This window comes from Perognathus longimembris, chromosome 28, assembly GCF_023159225.1.
Source record: "Perognathus longimembris pacificus isolate PPM17 chromosome 28, ASM2315922v1, whole genome shotgun sequence".
Taxonomy (NCBI): domain Eukaryota; kingdom Metazoa; phylum Chordata; class Mammalia; order Rodentia; family Heteromyidae; genus Perognathus; species Perognathus longimembris.
In genome coordinates, this window is record NC_063188.1 from 61,414,228 (window position 1) to 61,429,768 (window position 15,541).

The following is a 15,541-nucleotide window of genomic DNA, read 5'->3' on the forward strand; positions in this document are numbered from 1 at the left end:
ATGGGTATGTAAAGACTTAAAACTAACATTGTGTTAACTCATTTTTGTTGTTTTGGAGATCTTTTGTTCCTTTTCCCCTCTCCTCCAGTCTTCCATTGTGATTAGGTGATATTCCGTACTAGTATGTTTTGACTACTTACTTTTTATCTTTTCTATATTAATTATATAGCTTGTGTTTTGTCTACTATGAAGCTTAGTTTAAACATCTTATTCTTAAGAGAGGCTATTTAATTTTTTAAATTAGCACATATTTTTTGTACAAAGGAGGTTTAAATGTGACATAAATGCACATAATATACTCATATCCAACTCACCTCCTCCATCACTCTGCCTCATCCCCTCTCCTCACTTCTGAAAACAATTCCAACAGTTGGTTTACACCAAACAGTTTTGCAAGTATTGCTTTTGTAGTTGTTTGTCTTTTTATCCTGTGTCTCTTGATTTTGGTATTCCCTTTCACTTTCCTAGTTCTAATACCAGTATATACAGTTTCCAATGTACTCAGATAAGATATAGTGATAGTGCAGGTACAACCACAGGAGGGGATACAAGAAGTTCATCAACAATAGAAGCTACAGTTTCACATGGCATGTTGAAAGTAATTACGACAGTGATATATCACTCGTTTCCATAACATGGAGTTCATTTCACTTAGCATATCTTATACATTCATAGGGGTATGTAGGTTTCATTGTTCTGTTTTCTTTCTTCTTCTTTCCATTTTTTTTGGGGGGGGGGTCAGTTGTGAGGCTTGAATTCAGAGCCCGGGTGCTATCCCAGAGCTCTTTTGCTCAAGATTAGCACTCTACCATTGGAGATAAGAGCTTTGTGGGGACTTTGGTGCCCAGGCTGGATTTGAATGGAAATCCTCAGATCTCAGCCTCCTCAGTAGCTAGGATTACAGGCATGAGCCACCGGCACCCAGCCTCCACAGGGCCTAGGTTCTGTCCTTTAGCCTTTTCACTCAAGGCTGGTGCTCTGGCCACTTGTATCACAGCTCCACTTCTAGTTTATTAGTGGTTAACATGGACTTTTTCTGCCTGGATTGTGTTTCAACCTTTATCCTTCAATCTTAGCCTCATAGGTAGCCAGGATTATAGGTTTGAGCCACATATGGCCACCTTATCTATCTGCTTTTGATATGAGGTCTTGATAAACTTGCTGGGGCTTGCCTTGATCTAAAAAATCCCCCTTGTATCTCAGTTTCCCTAGTAGCTGGAATTACAAGCTTATTACCACCATGCATGATTGAATCTTATCCTTTCATACAATTTCCTGTTACTAATCAGCATCTTTTCCCTTCAGCTTGAAGAATTCCCTTTATTATTTCTGGTACGATAGGCTTGATAATGGTGATGGTGTATTTGGGAGTTTTTATCAGCCCTTCATTTCTGAAGCAAAGCTTGGCCAGATAAAAGATTCCTAGTTGGCAGATTTTTTTTTTCAAAATGTCTTTCCAGGATGTGCTATTTCTGCTGACAAGTATGCTGCTAGGTTATCAGCATTCACTTGCATGTATGTATTTTGCTGCTTTCAAAATTTTCTAATATACTTTGATTTTTTTTTATTGTTTGATCATGTCTCGTATATAATCTTGCTTAGATTGAATCTTTTTGGAAATCTGTTACTTTCTTCTACCAGAGTATTTATATCTTTCCCTGGATTTGTTGAGTTTTCTGCTGTTAAATCTTTACATATATTTTCATCTCTCTATCTGTGTTCTTGGTGCTGCAATTTGAACATTTGCTCTTTTGATTTTGTCCCATAAGTCCCGTAAGTTTTCTTCATTCTTTTTCTTCTCTGTCTTCTGACTGTGCATTGCCAATAACCTGTCTTTGAGTTCACAGGTTCTTTTTGCTAATTGATCCATTCTGCCATTGCTCCTTCTTGCATTTTCCAGTTCTAGAATATCTGAAAATTGTTGTTGCTTGATTGTTTCTTTGAGACAAGGTCTTACTTTGTGGCACAGATTGGCATCAAACTAAAATTCTCCTGCTCTTGCATCCGAGTGCTAGTGCTGGGATTATAAATATGTGCCACCACATCCAACTTGTTGGGTTTTTTCAATTTGTTTGTATTTATTTTCTTTACTATATAGGAGATTGAATTCTAGATCTGTACGTTAACAAGCATTCTACCAGAAGCTACATCCCAAGGCTATTTGTTTTAAAAACAATTTGAATTTCTATTAAATTTCTTGTTTTGTACTTTTATTACTTTCCCAATTTTGTTAAATTATGTATCCTTTTGAAGTTCGTTATGCTTCCTTAAAAAATGTTTAGAATTGTTTGAAAGACAATTTACAGATCACTACTTGTTTATTTGTTTTTGATGGAGTAGTCTCATGTTACCCAGGCTACCTTCAAATTCCTAGGCTCAAGGGATCCTCATACCTCAGTGTGGGGGAGATAACTCTGTGCCATTCCAGCCTGGCAGAAATTATAATTTCTTTTTTTCTTTTTAATTTTTATTGTTATTATAAAGGTGATGTACAGTGGGGTTATTATTATATAAGTCAGATAAAAAGTGCTTTTTTTGGACAATGTCACCCCTTCCCTCACTCTCTCCCAGTTTTTCCCTCCTATCCCCACTCACAACATAGTGTCTAGGGAGTATCAGTGCTGCATTTGTTCATGCTCTGTCTTTCCATTTCTGTGCCCCCTTCACAAAGAAAGATAAATGAATAAACATCACAAAAAGAACAGAAAACAAAAACAGCAAAAAAGAAAAAAAATCCTCTTTATTTCCATTTTCTGGAGTTCATTTCAATAAGTATTATTTTGTATGATCAGAGGCATATAGATATTGTGTCTTTGTGTTCCTCTCCTAAGAATATCCTCCCTTGGTCTCACTGTTTGTAAATGCCTAGAGTCCTGTATAATTTATCATGTCCAGGGGTAGTTTGGATCTAGCTTCTACATATTAGAGAAAACATGTACCATTTGTCTCTCTGAGGTTGGCTTACCTCACTTAACATGATTTATTCTAGGTCCATCCATTTCCCTGAAAATAACATTATTTTTTAAAGGAAAAATTCTCCTCACTTACATGCCCCATAATATTATTTTTTCTAACGACTGTGTGAAATTCCATTATGTATAGGTATCACATTTTTTGAATCCATTCATCTATTGTAGGGCAACTGTGCTGTTTCCCTAACTTGGCTATCATGAAAAGTGCAGCAATGAATGTGGATATGCAAGTATCTTTACAATATCCTGGCTTGTGATGTTCTAGGTTGAAGCCCATGAGTTAAGGTATGGCCCAGTCATAGGGAAATCTATGTTTAGTTTTTTGACGAACCTCTAGACTGCTGTCCACAGTGGTTGTACTAGTTTACTTTCTCACCAACAGTGCAACAGGGTTGAAATTCTCATTTCTTTAAGGTCTTTTAGTAGTACTTCATTTTGTGTTTTGGTGGTGTGTTTTTGTTTAGAAGGGCCTTTCACTAGTCCGCCCATCCAGAGATTCTGGGAAGCATGCTTGACATGGTCTTCAGATACAGTTACTGCTACAGCTCTTGGACAGGCTGGCCTGGGCCTGGATCCATAGTATTGAATTTGGAGTGGCCCAGCTGGAACAGTCTATACTGATGCTGTAAACTGGATTTTTAAGACAGATCAGTTCTAGGGGGTCTGGCTTATTAGTTTGGTTCCTAGTAGCTAACCTTGAATTCAGAAGAGCCATACTAGTCTGAGTCTCTTGAGTGCCATCTAGGTGCTTTAATAGTCTTGATACCGACTCCCCTTAGATGGTCTTTGAGCCTGACTGGGGCAGACATGGTGCCTGTTTCTCAAGGACAGGACTGGATCCTGGATCCATGAGCCCTAGCATGACACCTGGATCTACTTAAGTAAGCCTAGCCACTGAGTTTACTAAAATGGACCAAGAATTTATGATGACAGGGTCTGGTTTAAAGTCTTGAATCACTAGTTCTTTCTTGCTACCTAGAGCCATGTGGGAAGACCTAGAGCATAGGGATATGTGGGTATTAGCCTCAAGTGTGGGTCTGTAGAGTCTGTATTAGAGCATAGATGTGTGGGTGTTGGCTTGGAAACTAGATCCATGTGGGCTAGCCAGAGTCCTAGGCCTGCAGGAGCTCTTCTGAAACCTAGCTGCACAGGGGTATTCCTGCATATTGGGTCCATGGGGAACTAACCCAACACTTGAATCTATTGAAATAGTCCTGGATCCTGAGTGCTAGGATGTGGAGGTGCTGGGATAAGCTTGAAAATGCCAGCTCAGAGGGTCCCAGCTACAGTGAAAGCTTGGCAGACCTGAAGCCTTTGTCCATGAGGCTGACCTGATTCTTTATACTAAGCTTAAGTCTGTGGAAATTAAACTGATGCTGGAGATAATCAGAGCCCAGGGCCACAGTGAGCACTTTGGTTCTGAGAGTAGGCCTGGAGACTGAGTATGTAGGGAAAACCTAAAGCCTGAGTTTTTGAAGACTGCCCAGGTGTTTTACAAAAGCCTGGATCCAATGAGGCTGGGTGTGGAGAACCTGTCTGGCAGTAGGTTTTACTGGGGTCAAAACAATTTTGAGACACCGTTTGGCACCTGCTTCATTCTCCTTCCTGCAAGCAGAGGGTATCCCTCTGTGTGCTGTTTGGCTGGGGACCAGAAAAAGGATGACTTGGTAATAAAGACTGTCCTTTCTTCCCTTTTCAGTGAATCTTTTCTTATTTCTGTACTTGACTCATGGGCAGTAGTCTTTTATTTGGGTCCCTTAGCTCTTGTGAAGGATTTCAAATGGATGTTTCTTGTTGGCAATGTGTGCTAGAAAATTTTATTTTATCATTTTGCTAATATCAGTGGACACAAATTCTTTATCAAATGTGCATTGTATTTTTTTTGACCAGTCTTGGGCCTTGAACTCAGGGCCTGAGCACTGTCTCTGTCTTCTTTTTGCTCCAGGCTAGCACTCTGCCACTTGAGCCACAGCGCCACTTCTGGCCGTTTTCTATATATGTGGTGCTGAGAAATCTAACTCAGGGCTTCATGTATAGGAAGCAAGCATTCTTGCCACTAGGCCATATTCCCAGCCCACTGCATTGCAGTTTTAAATGTCCTTAACAGTGTCTTTCATGAGCAGAAGTGTGATATTTTGACAAAAATCCCATTTATCATTAGTCCTCTTTTTTGTTAATTGTAATTTGGTGGCATAGCTGAAAAAAATCCTTGCCAAATCCCACAACAATCACAAAGATCACAACAATATCTGATGTTTTCTTCAGCAGATTTTACATTGTAGGTTTTACATTTAGGTTTGTAGTCCATTTTGAGTTAATTTTTGTATTTGATTCCAGGTATGTTTTGAAGATTATGTTTTGCATTAGTTCTTGCATTATTAGACAAAATGGTCTTTCTCCATTATATTGCCTTTGCATGTTTGTCAAAGTTACTTACTATCTATGGCTGAAGTTATTTCTGAGCTCTTTAATTTTTTTCATTTATTGTCTGTTTTTATACTATTCCCATTCTGTCTTGATTAGTGTAACTATATAATAAACATGGAATAATGAAGTGTTCATTCTTCAACTTTGTTTTGACTATTCCAAATTATGATTTAGAATTTGTTCTCTAACTTTATACAAGTGACATTTTATTGGGATTATGATGAACCTATCTATATATCAGTTACAGGAAATGTTGGTGGTGTGGCTTGAACCCAGGGCTTGGGCACTATCCTGGAGCTCTTTTGCTGAAGGCTAACACTCTCCCACTTAGAGCCACAGGCCACTGCCACTTCTGTTTTTGAGTGGTTTATTGGAGATAAGAGTCTCATGGACTTTGCCTCCTGGGCTGACTTCTAAGCACATGAGTAGCTAGGATTACAGGGTTATGTGAGCCACTAGTGCCTGACTCCAGAGTTTGAGATTTTACATTAAAGTCTTTGATCTGTTATGGGTTGAGTTTTGTGCAGGGTTGAAAGATAGAGATCTAGTGTCAGTTTCTTTATTGGAAGGGCTTCATACTTAATAGGCAAGCACTTTACCACCTTGGGCCACACTTTCAGCCTTTTTAATTTTAGTTTATTTTTCTGGTAGTGTCTCATTTTTGCCTGGGCCTAACCTTTAACCACAGTCATTCTACCTGGCCTTCCCATATAGCTGGGATTAAAGACTTGAAACACTACAGTTGGCTTGTTTATTGAGATTGAGTTTCATAATTCTCTTCCCAGGCTGGCCTCAAATTGTGATCCTTTCATGTCTACCTCCTGAGTAGCTAGGATTATGGATATGAGACATCATACCTGGCTAGCTAGCTTCAGTCATCTATGTGTGAATATCCAGTTTCTTTACACCACTTGTTAAGAGGCTCACTTTTCTCCCATATATCTGGGCTCACTTATGGATTTTTTTTTGTGTTCCATTCTTCTCAATGTCTAGTTTTGTGTCTGTACTATTGTTTATGTTACTATGGCTCTGTGGTTTCAAATCAAATATTATACCTCTGGCATTACTCTGTTCAAGATTGTTTTGGTTACTCAGGGATTTTTATGCTTCCATATGAATTTCAGGACTTTTTTCCTATTTCTATAAAGAATATCACTGGAATTTTGAATTCATATATTGCTTTTGGTAATATGATATTGGGGGGGGGGCTGGTCATGGGGCTTGAACTGAGGTCCTGGGCACTGTCTCTGAGCTCTTTAGCTCAAGGCTAGCACTCTACCACTTTGAGCCATAGTGCCACTTCCAGTTTGGGGTGGTTAATTGGAGATAAGAGTCTCCTCAACTTTCCTGCCCAGGCTGGCTTTGAACTACTATCCTCAGATATCAGCATCCTGAATAGCTAGGAGTACAGGTCTGAGCAACCAGAGCCCAGCTCATTTTAATGATAGTCTCTGCCAATCCTTGAACATGTAATGTCCTTCAATCTTCTATTGTCTTCCAGGGTTTCTTATTGCTTTTAGGTTTTCATTAGAGCAGTCTTTAATATGTTTGTTTAGATGTATGCCTAGGTATATTTTTTCATCTATTGTGAATGATATTCACATAGTCAATATTGACTTTGTTTTCAGGGAATGCACACACAATATGGTATTTATTTTCAAAATTTTCAGAAAATGTTTTATTGACTTTAAATTCAATTACATTGTAGCAAAAAATCACACTTATACTTGCATCCTGTTAAATATATTGAGTTTTGTTTTATGGCCCAGAATGGTGCCTTTCTTGGTAAATATTACCTATTCACTAGGAACAATATTTTGTTGATGTTGGGTTGAGTGTTTTATAAATGTTAATCAGGTAAAATTGATAAATAGTGCTAAGTGTGCTGTATTCTTGCTGATTATCTACCAATTCTATTATTGAGAGAAACTAAGTCTTTGAGTATAAAATTGAATTTTTCTACTTCTCTTTGAAGTTCTACCAGATCTTCTTTCTTTCTCATTGGGCAGATAAACATTTTGGTTTATGTCCTCATAAGGACTTGAATCCTTTATAATCTTGAAATTAGCTTCTATTACTGGTAATTGTTCTATCCTCGGAAATCTACTTCATGTGACATTAATATAGCTATTCCAGCCTTCTTTTGATGGTTTATTAAAACATACATTATCTTATCCCTTACTTTTAACTACTTTCATCTTTATATTTAAATGTGTTATTTTGAAGGTGGCATACAAATAAATGGTTTTTTCTAATTTAAGCCAGAGATCTGCCTTTCAATGGGTTCATTTAGTCACTTATATTTAATGATTGTTAACATAATTAGAATTAAATTTAGCATTGGGTTTGTCACCAATTTATCTCATCTATTCTTTGTTGCCATTTTTAAGGATTTTTTAGAAATTAAATGCTAGAGATGTAGCTTAGTGGTACTTTCCTCACATATGTAGAATCGTCGATACAATCCTCAGCACAACATAAACAAAGAAAAGAAAGGAAGGAAGGAAGACAGAAAGAAAGAAAGGACAAATGAAAAAAGAACTGAATTTTCTTGGATAAATTGAATTTTTATGATTATCTCTTTTGGCTTGCTATATATAACTTTTGTTATTTGTTACTTAATGTTAGCAGTAAACACATTTGATATAACCATCTACCTTTAAGACACAATGGAATATAATACAGCAATTCTATTTTAAACTTTGTTGTTTTGCATTCCATTTTATGGATGTGCCAAAATGTATTTGGCCCTCCTATTATTAATAGAATTTAGGTTCTAGGTTTGATATTTTACTCTGTTAAGCAATGCCAGATGAACACCCTTGTATGTATTTATTTACTTTTGCAAATATATCCATAGAATAAGTTCACAGATGTGTGATTGCTTACTTGCATTTTTCTAATAAATCCTTGATGGTTAACCAACTCATGTGACTTTTGAATTTTAACCAGTAGTCTAAGGATGTTAATACTCTTAAGTGAATTCAGAATTTATTGTCATATAATTAACTATAGATAAGTATAATATTTGAAAAAAATATGCTTTTATTGTCTTCTTGTTTTTCAGCTTTGCAGGCAATTGCTGCTTTAGCATCGGTACTAAAACACAAAGAACTGAGAAGTAATGACCTGATTCTACATGGAATTTCACCTACTTCACTCATAAATTTAGCTGTCCAGTTTGCTCTTGCGGTAATTCACATGTATCAGTCTACTAGATTTTCCTTCTTCTTTTTTGAAAGACAGTTAATAGATGACCAAAGGACACAGGAGAGCCCTTTCTCACTCTTTGTTTCTGTCATATTTTCATACTTAGCCTGGTTGTAGAAATGCTTTATTTCTCTTCATATTTTCATAATATAGACTGAAATAAATGAAACAAAGTAAAGTAACAAGAGCTGAGAGCTTGGCTCAAGTATAGAGTGTCTACCTAGTAGATGTGAGGTCCTGAGATCAAACTCTAGTACCTCCAAAGTCAGCTAACTGATTTGTGCTTAATAAAAAAGTAAAAGTAAGAAAACATGAATTTTAGGAAGGAATTAGAGATTAAAATTGTCAGGGCAAGGGCTAGGCTATATAGCTCAGTGGTAGAGTCCTACACAGTATATACAAGGCCCTGGATTAGAACCCCATCACCACAATAGAATAAAAGTATAGAAGAAAAAGAGGGAGAGAAAAATGATATACCATAAAATTAATATATATGTATTTGAAATTTATCTTTCTCATCAATTAAAACAAAATTTGGTGGACTTTTTAGGTCATATCCACAAAACAATGTTAGTTTAGACATAATAAATAATTGCACTCCTGTTTTTCCCTTGCAGATTTTTATTTTGTTTTTTTTTCTTTTTTCTTTTAATTTTTATATATTAAAAAAATTTTCTTATTGTCAAACTGAGGTACAGAGAGATTACAGTTTCATATGTTAGGCATTGAATACATTTCAGTAACAGAGGAGGAGGGTCAACGTAGATCCACCCACTGCAGACCAGATTTTTATTTTGGTAACATAAATCTTGGAAAAGGAAGTGGAGGTGTGACTCAAATGGTGGAGCACTAGCCTTGAGTGGAAAACCAGGCAAAACTGTGTGTGTGTGTGTGTGTGTGTGTGTGTGTGTGTGTGTGTGTGTGTGTGTGTGAGAGAGAGAGAGAGAGAGAGGGGGGGGGAGGAGAGAGATACTTGGAAAAGCATAGTAGCAGCTTTAGAGTTCTTGAACTGACTTAGTACCGACTCTGCCACTTAATAAGTACCTAATTTTCTTTGAATCTTAGTTTCATCATTTTCACATTAAAGATAATTTTCTGCTTCCACAGTTGTTATGAAAACTGAGAAGATAACTGAAAACATGGTTCATAAACTATGAAATTTGATCTTATTTAAACTACTTTAGTTTCTGATTCTTCCTTCTATGTGAAAACAATCTTTCTACTCAGAAGTACAGTTGCATAATTCTACTACTTTGCTTTTTGTATCAAATACAAACTTAAAAACTTCTAAAAGATATTTATTTTGGGTTTCTTACTACAGAATTTCTCTTCCTTCTCCTCATACTGCAGGAGTACATGCTATGTCTGTGTCTATTAAATATTTTTCTCTCTTCAGACTTTATTTTTGTTTGAGATGTCTCATTATATAGCCCAGGCTGGCCTTGAACTCATGATCTTCCTACCTCAGCCTCCTGAGATCCAGGATTACAAGTATGCTCTCCCATGTCTGGCTTCTTCTTTCTGAAATTCTGTTACCATACTGATCTAGCTGTATTTAGCAACTACATTAAGCAAGAAATTGGTCTAGCTGTTACAAATATGGTCCTCAAGGATCTCAGAAATCAGTTTGAACAGTCAAGCAGTATGTAAGATAAGACAGTATATAGGTTAAAGACCAGATAACTAACATACATGTTAAAATTATTGAAATTCAGAGGAAGCAGCGAGCAGTGAGAATTGGAATTAACTTGGGAATTCTCCACAATGGGAGGGATTTAAAAAGGGTAGCATTTAGATATGTAAGAATATGTTTTATAGGATGGGATGATAGTAAACAAGACATAGAAAAAGGGATGTGATTTCCTTGACAGACACTGTATTTGGTCAGAATTGTAGCGGGTTCATTTTCTATCATTCCATCATTTGTGCCTAATGTAAGTTTCTATCATTTGTGCCTAATAGTTTGATTTATTATTATGTTAAGATAAAGTATAATTGATTGCTATAGCAAGATTGTGATATGTAGGTGTGTATACACACACACAGACACACACACAGACACACACACACACACTTTTTTTCTAGTCCTGAGGCTTGAGCTCAGGGCCTGAGCACTGTCGCTGAGCTTCTTTTACTCAAGGCTACCACTCTATCACTTGAGCTATAGCGCCACTCCCAGCTTTTTCTGTTTATGTCACACTGAGGAATGGAACCCAGGGCTTCATGCATGCTAGGCAAGCACTCTACCACTAAGCCACATTCCCAGCCCCTGTATAATGTATTTTACTTATTTTGCTTTTTTGAAAGGGGTAATGTATTTCTGGTTGATCTTAGGACCTAAAATTTTGCTAGGCAGTTACTATACCACTTAAGCCATACCCCAGTTCTTTTGCTTTTAGCTTATTTTTCAGATAAGATTTCAAGTTGTTACATAGGCCAGCCTTGGCCAAGATCCTTTACTTCTGCCTCCTGAGTGCCTGGGATTACAGGTGTGACACCATCACATCCAGCTTGGTTTTTGAGCTAGGGTTCTGCTATTTCCTGGTCTGACCCATGACCCTCTCTACCTTCCAAGTAGCTGTGATTACAGATGAGTACCACTGTACCTTGCTATACTTTAAAATTTTCTAAACAGAAACTTTGGTGGTATTCTATGTGAAAGCAGTTCTTTGAAGCCTGGCATAGTGGCACATGCCTATGATATCTGCACTGCATAGGCTGAGGCAGGAGGATTTCAGAGTTCAAAGTCAGGATACATGAGACCTTGTCTTAAGAATAAAGGTACAAAACAAAACACAAAAAAATTATTTTGGAGAAATAACATTGGCTATGACTGGGGAGGTGAAGAGGAAGAAATTGGAGACAGGGCAGAAAGGGAAATGGTAGTAATAATGGTAAGAGGCTATATATGGTAAGAATAGGATATTAAGCAGGTAACATGTTGCTTTCTCTTCTAAAATAATCTACCTCATCTTTTAACCTTTTTATAAAATTTGCTAGTGGCTCACACCTGTATTCCTAGCTAGTCAGAATGCTGAGATCTGAGGGCTGCAATACAAAGCCAGCCCAGGCAGGAAAGTCCATGAGACTCTTACCTCCAATAAACTACTTAGAAAAAGCCAGAACTGGTACTCAAGTGGTAGACCACTAGCCTTGAGCAAAACAAGCTCAAGGATGGCACCCAGACCCTGAATTCAAGCCATAAGACTTGAACACACACAAAAATTTACCTCGTAGAGCTGGGAATATGGCCTAGTGGTAGAATGCTCGCCTCGTATACATGAAGCCCTGGGTTCGATTCCTCAGCACCACACATATAGAAAAAGCTGGAAGTAGCGCTGTGGCTCAAGTGGTAGAGTGCTAGCCTTGAGCAAAAAGAAGCCAGGGACAGTGCTCAGGCCCTAAGTCCAAACCCCAGGACTGGCAAAAAAAAAAATTACCTCCTACACCCCTACAAGAGACAATGTGCATATTTCAAGTTAAAATTTTTTTTACTGTAGAGGTGATGTATAGAGGGATGGTAGTCACATAAGTCAGGTATTGAGTACATTTCTTTATGAACAGTGTCATTTTCTCCCAGCTTTTTCCATCCCAGACCCCCCCACAAGTTGTATAATTCATTTTCAACAGTGTCTAGTGAGCATCATGGTTTAATTAGTTCACTCTTTGTCCCACCATTTCTGTCCTTTCTCATCCTCTTCCCAACTCAGATAAACTTACATACAAGACAAAAGAGACAGAAATTTAAAAAAACAATGACAAAAGGGGACAAACTGGAAAAAAAAGTAAAAACCCACAAAAAATTAAAAAAAAAAAACCCTCTTGTTCCCATTGTTTGGAGTTTATTTCGATTGGAAATAGTCAGGAAGAAAACACAGATTTCTACTACCAATACTTTGCTCTCACACACTAGGAATCATGCCACATATTCTGCCCCCTCAGTCTATACATGGATATACTATTCATGTTCTTTCTAAAGTGAGCACTCAACTTACATACTAGTGTCCGTCACCTCTTGTCTTTTATCTCTCACACCATCAAATTCTTGCTCTCTTTGGCTCACTTTCATAGTATATAAATATAGTCTATTATCTCATTAAGGCTAAAAAATCTTTCTTTCTTGACCCACTCTCACCAGCTACTGCCCATTTTTCCCTTAGTGAACTCTTCTAAAGTACTCTCTATACTTAGTGACTTATTCTTTACCTCCATATTTCCTGAACCATCTCTAGTCACACTTCTGTCATAAAGCTACTCTTTGTCCTCTACATTGTAAATTGCAGTGGTTAAATCTCAATCTCACTTTATTTTACCTATCAGCAGTAGTCTATACAGTTGAACATTCTTTCATCTTAGAAACACAATTGCCTTGTAGGACACACCATATTATCCTTGTTTTTTCCTACCTCATGAATCATACACTTTCATTCTCCTTTGCTGTTTCTTCTTTTCTCTCAAACTCCCTGTCAACTGGTGACCTTGGGAGAGGAGTTGTCTATGATGTTTGAGAAGAGAGGATAAAGTATAAACTCATCATACAAGAAAGGATAAGAGACGACTAGGGAAATGGGATATGCTTGCCAGTAGTGTTAAAGTTCATTTGATGGCAGTAAGTAGTTATATAAATTTTTTCCAGCCACATTCTGCTGTATGGATACAGGCACAAGTATCAGTATAAAGTTGAACTTAAGTAGATATGGGCTTTGTCTAGGGAGTTCTATCCTTAATTTTTAGGTTATTTAAGCTGAGAGTAGGGGAAGATATTATGAGGACGAGAGTCATCAAAATGTTGACAATATCCTTAGGTTAAATGTCTTTGGAAGGTGGGCTCTGGTGGCTCACACCTGCAATCCTAGCTACTCAGGAGGCTGAGATCTGAGGATCACAGTTCGAAACTACCCCAAGCAGGAAAGTCCATGAGACTCTTCTCCAATAAGCTATTCAGAAAAGCCTGAAACTGGTAATGTGGCCCAAGAGGTAGAGTGCTACCCTTGAACAGATGAAGCTCAGGAACTGTGCCCAGGCCCTATGTGAAGCCCCAGGACAAGCCCCCCCTCCCCCGAAAAAAAGTCTTTTTGAGCCTGGTGCTAGTGGCTCACATCTTCTAGCTACTCAGGAGGCTGAAATCTGAGGATCACAATCTGAAGCCAGCCCTGGCAGAAAAGTCCCTCTGAGTCTTATCCCCAATTAACCACTCAAAAACCCAAAATGGCACTGTGGCTCAGAGTGGTAGAGCACTAGCCTTGAGCAAAATAGCTTAGGGACAGTACCCAGGCCTTGAGTACAAGCCCCATGAGTGACAAAAGTCTTTGGGGGTCAGGATAATAGAGAAAGTTGGCAGGAGACAATGTCAGAGACAATGGTCAGAAAGTAGAATAGGTGAAATTAAGAGCTGGGGTGGGGGACTAGGTGGAACAAAGACTTAAGGAAGGACTCATTCACTGCTTGCTGACAAGCACTGTTACTTGATCCACACTACAAGCCCTTTGTGCTTTAGGTTGTTTTTCAGATAGGGTATCTGCTTCTCATTCAAGGCCAGCTTTCAACCTCAATCTTCCTACCTAACTTATAGTTGGATTCCACATCTGTGCCAGTATACCCAGATTTGTTTGTTGATAGGCTGGCATTGAACCCAGATCCTGATCTCCTAATCTTAGCCTCAGACTCTTAATCTCAGCCTCCCATGTAGCTGGGATGACAAAAGTAACTATTGATTATTGATTTATAGCTTCATGTGGTAGCTCATTTGAGAGCATGAGAGGTTGGAGGCATAGCTCAGGTGGTGGAGCACCAGCCAATGAGCAAAAGCATCAGATACTGAGTTTGAGTCCTGGTCTCTAATGGGAAAAAAAGAGTATAAAATCAACATGTTCATATTTGCATATAATTCTGAATGGGCAGAGATATGGACACTTGTTGCAAGTATCATTTTAAGATGAAATTAAACATACTGTATCTGTTCTTTTTAGAATGGACAACAAGTTGTGGCAGGAAAAGCTTTGGAATATTTATCTCATCATGTAGAAGATCCAAAACAAGCCCTTTCATCTTTAAAGTAAGGAATTCACGTTCTGTGGAAATAAAAGTATTTCCATCTACTCCTCTTAAGGTTGTTCTCTAAGTTTTGCCAAATAATTCTAGAAATTCAATAGCTACAAAAACTGTTAGCCCAGATGCAAAGTAAAAAAATAAGAAAGTGATTTTCCCCTACTTTTGTTTCTAGAAAGGAAAATTATTTTTTGCTCAAAGTAATTTCTGAATGTATGGCTATAATGGGGTACATACAGTAGTGAAGGTGAGGAGAGTGAAGTCAGGATGTGATAGCATAATAGCTGTTGTAATTTTGACTGAACAAATGTCAAATGGGAAGCAAGGTTTCTAGGATGGTGTTCCTGCTGCTCCAACTATATGCTACAGGCCACACTTACCAAGTGAAATTGAGTAACTGAAATAAAAGTGTCAGAAGGAGTTAAGATAGTTGTGTTGATGAAATAGCAAAACCATTCAGGACAGATGGTATTTCTTAAACATTTTCAGATGTGAAACTACCAATTTCTTTATTATGTAAGCTTGCCATTCTGATTTCCTTTCAAAGACTAGGGATCCTAAGATGTGTAATATCCAAAGACTATTTCCAGGTTCTCTATAGAAAGAAAATATAAAAAGACATGTATATTATCTCTATCATTCCAGTGATGATTTTGGATGATAATATGAGTGCTGTAACATCAATATTATGTTAAAAAGCATTATTTTGTTTTAAAATTATTAAATTGCATTTTAAAAATCACAAAATGGGTATGTTTTCATTGTAACTATTTTATAACATAGAGATCTATAAACAAAACAAGATTAAGCCGGGCACTGGTACATCATGCCTGTAATACTCATGAGGCTGAGATCTAAGGATCAAGTTTTGAAGCCAACCTGGA

At 37.5% G+C, this 15,541-nt stretch overlaps 1 protein-coding gene across 1 annotated transcript in view; it reads left to right on the forward strand.

Moving 5' to 3' along the window:
• Tex11 (testis expressed 11) overlaps positions 1-15,541 on the forward strand; it is a 237,579-nt gene that overhangs the window by 115,873 nt on the left and 106,165 nt on the right. Inside the window, 2 exon segments of the mRNA XM_048335370.1 lie at positions 8,467-8,591; positions 14,579-14,664. Coding sequence (XP_048191327.1) covers positions 8,467-8,591; positions 14,579-14,664 — 211 coding nt within the window.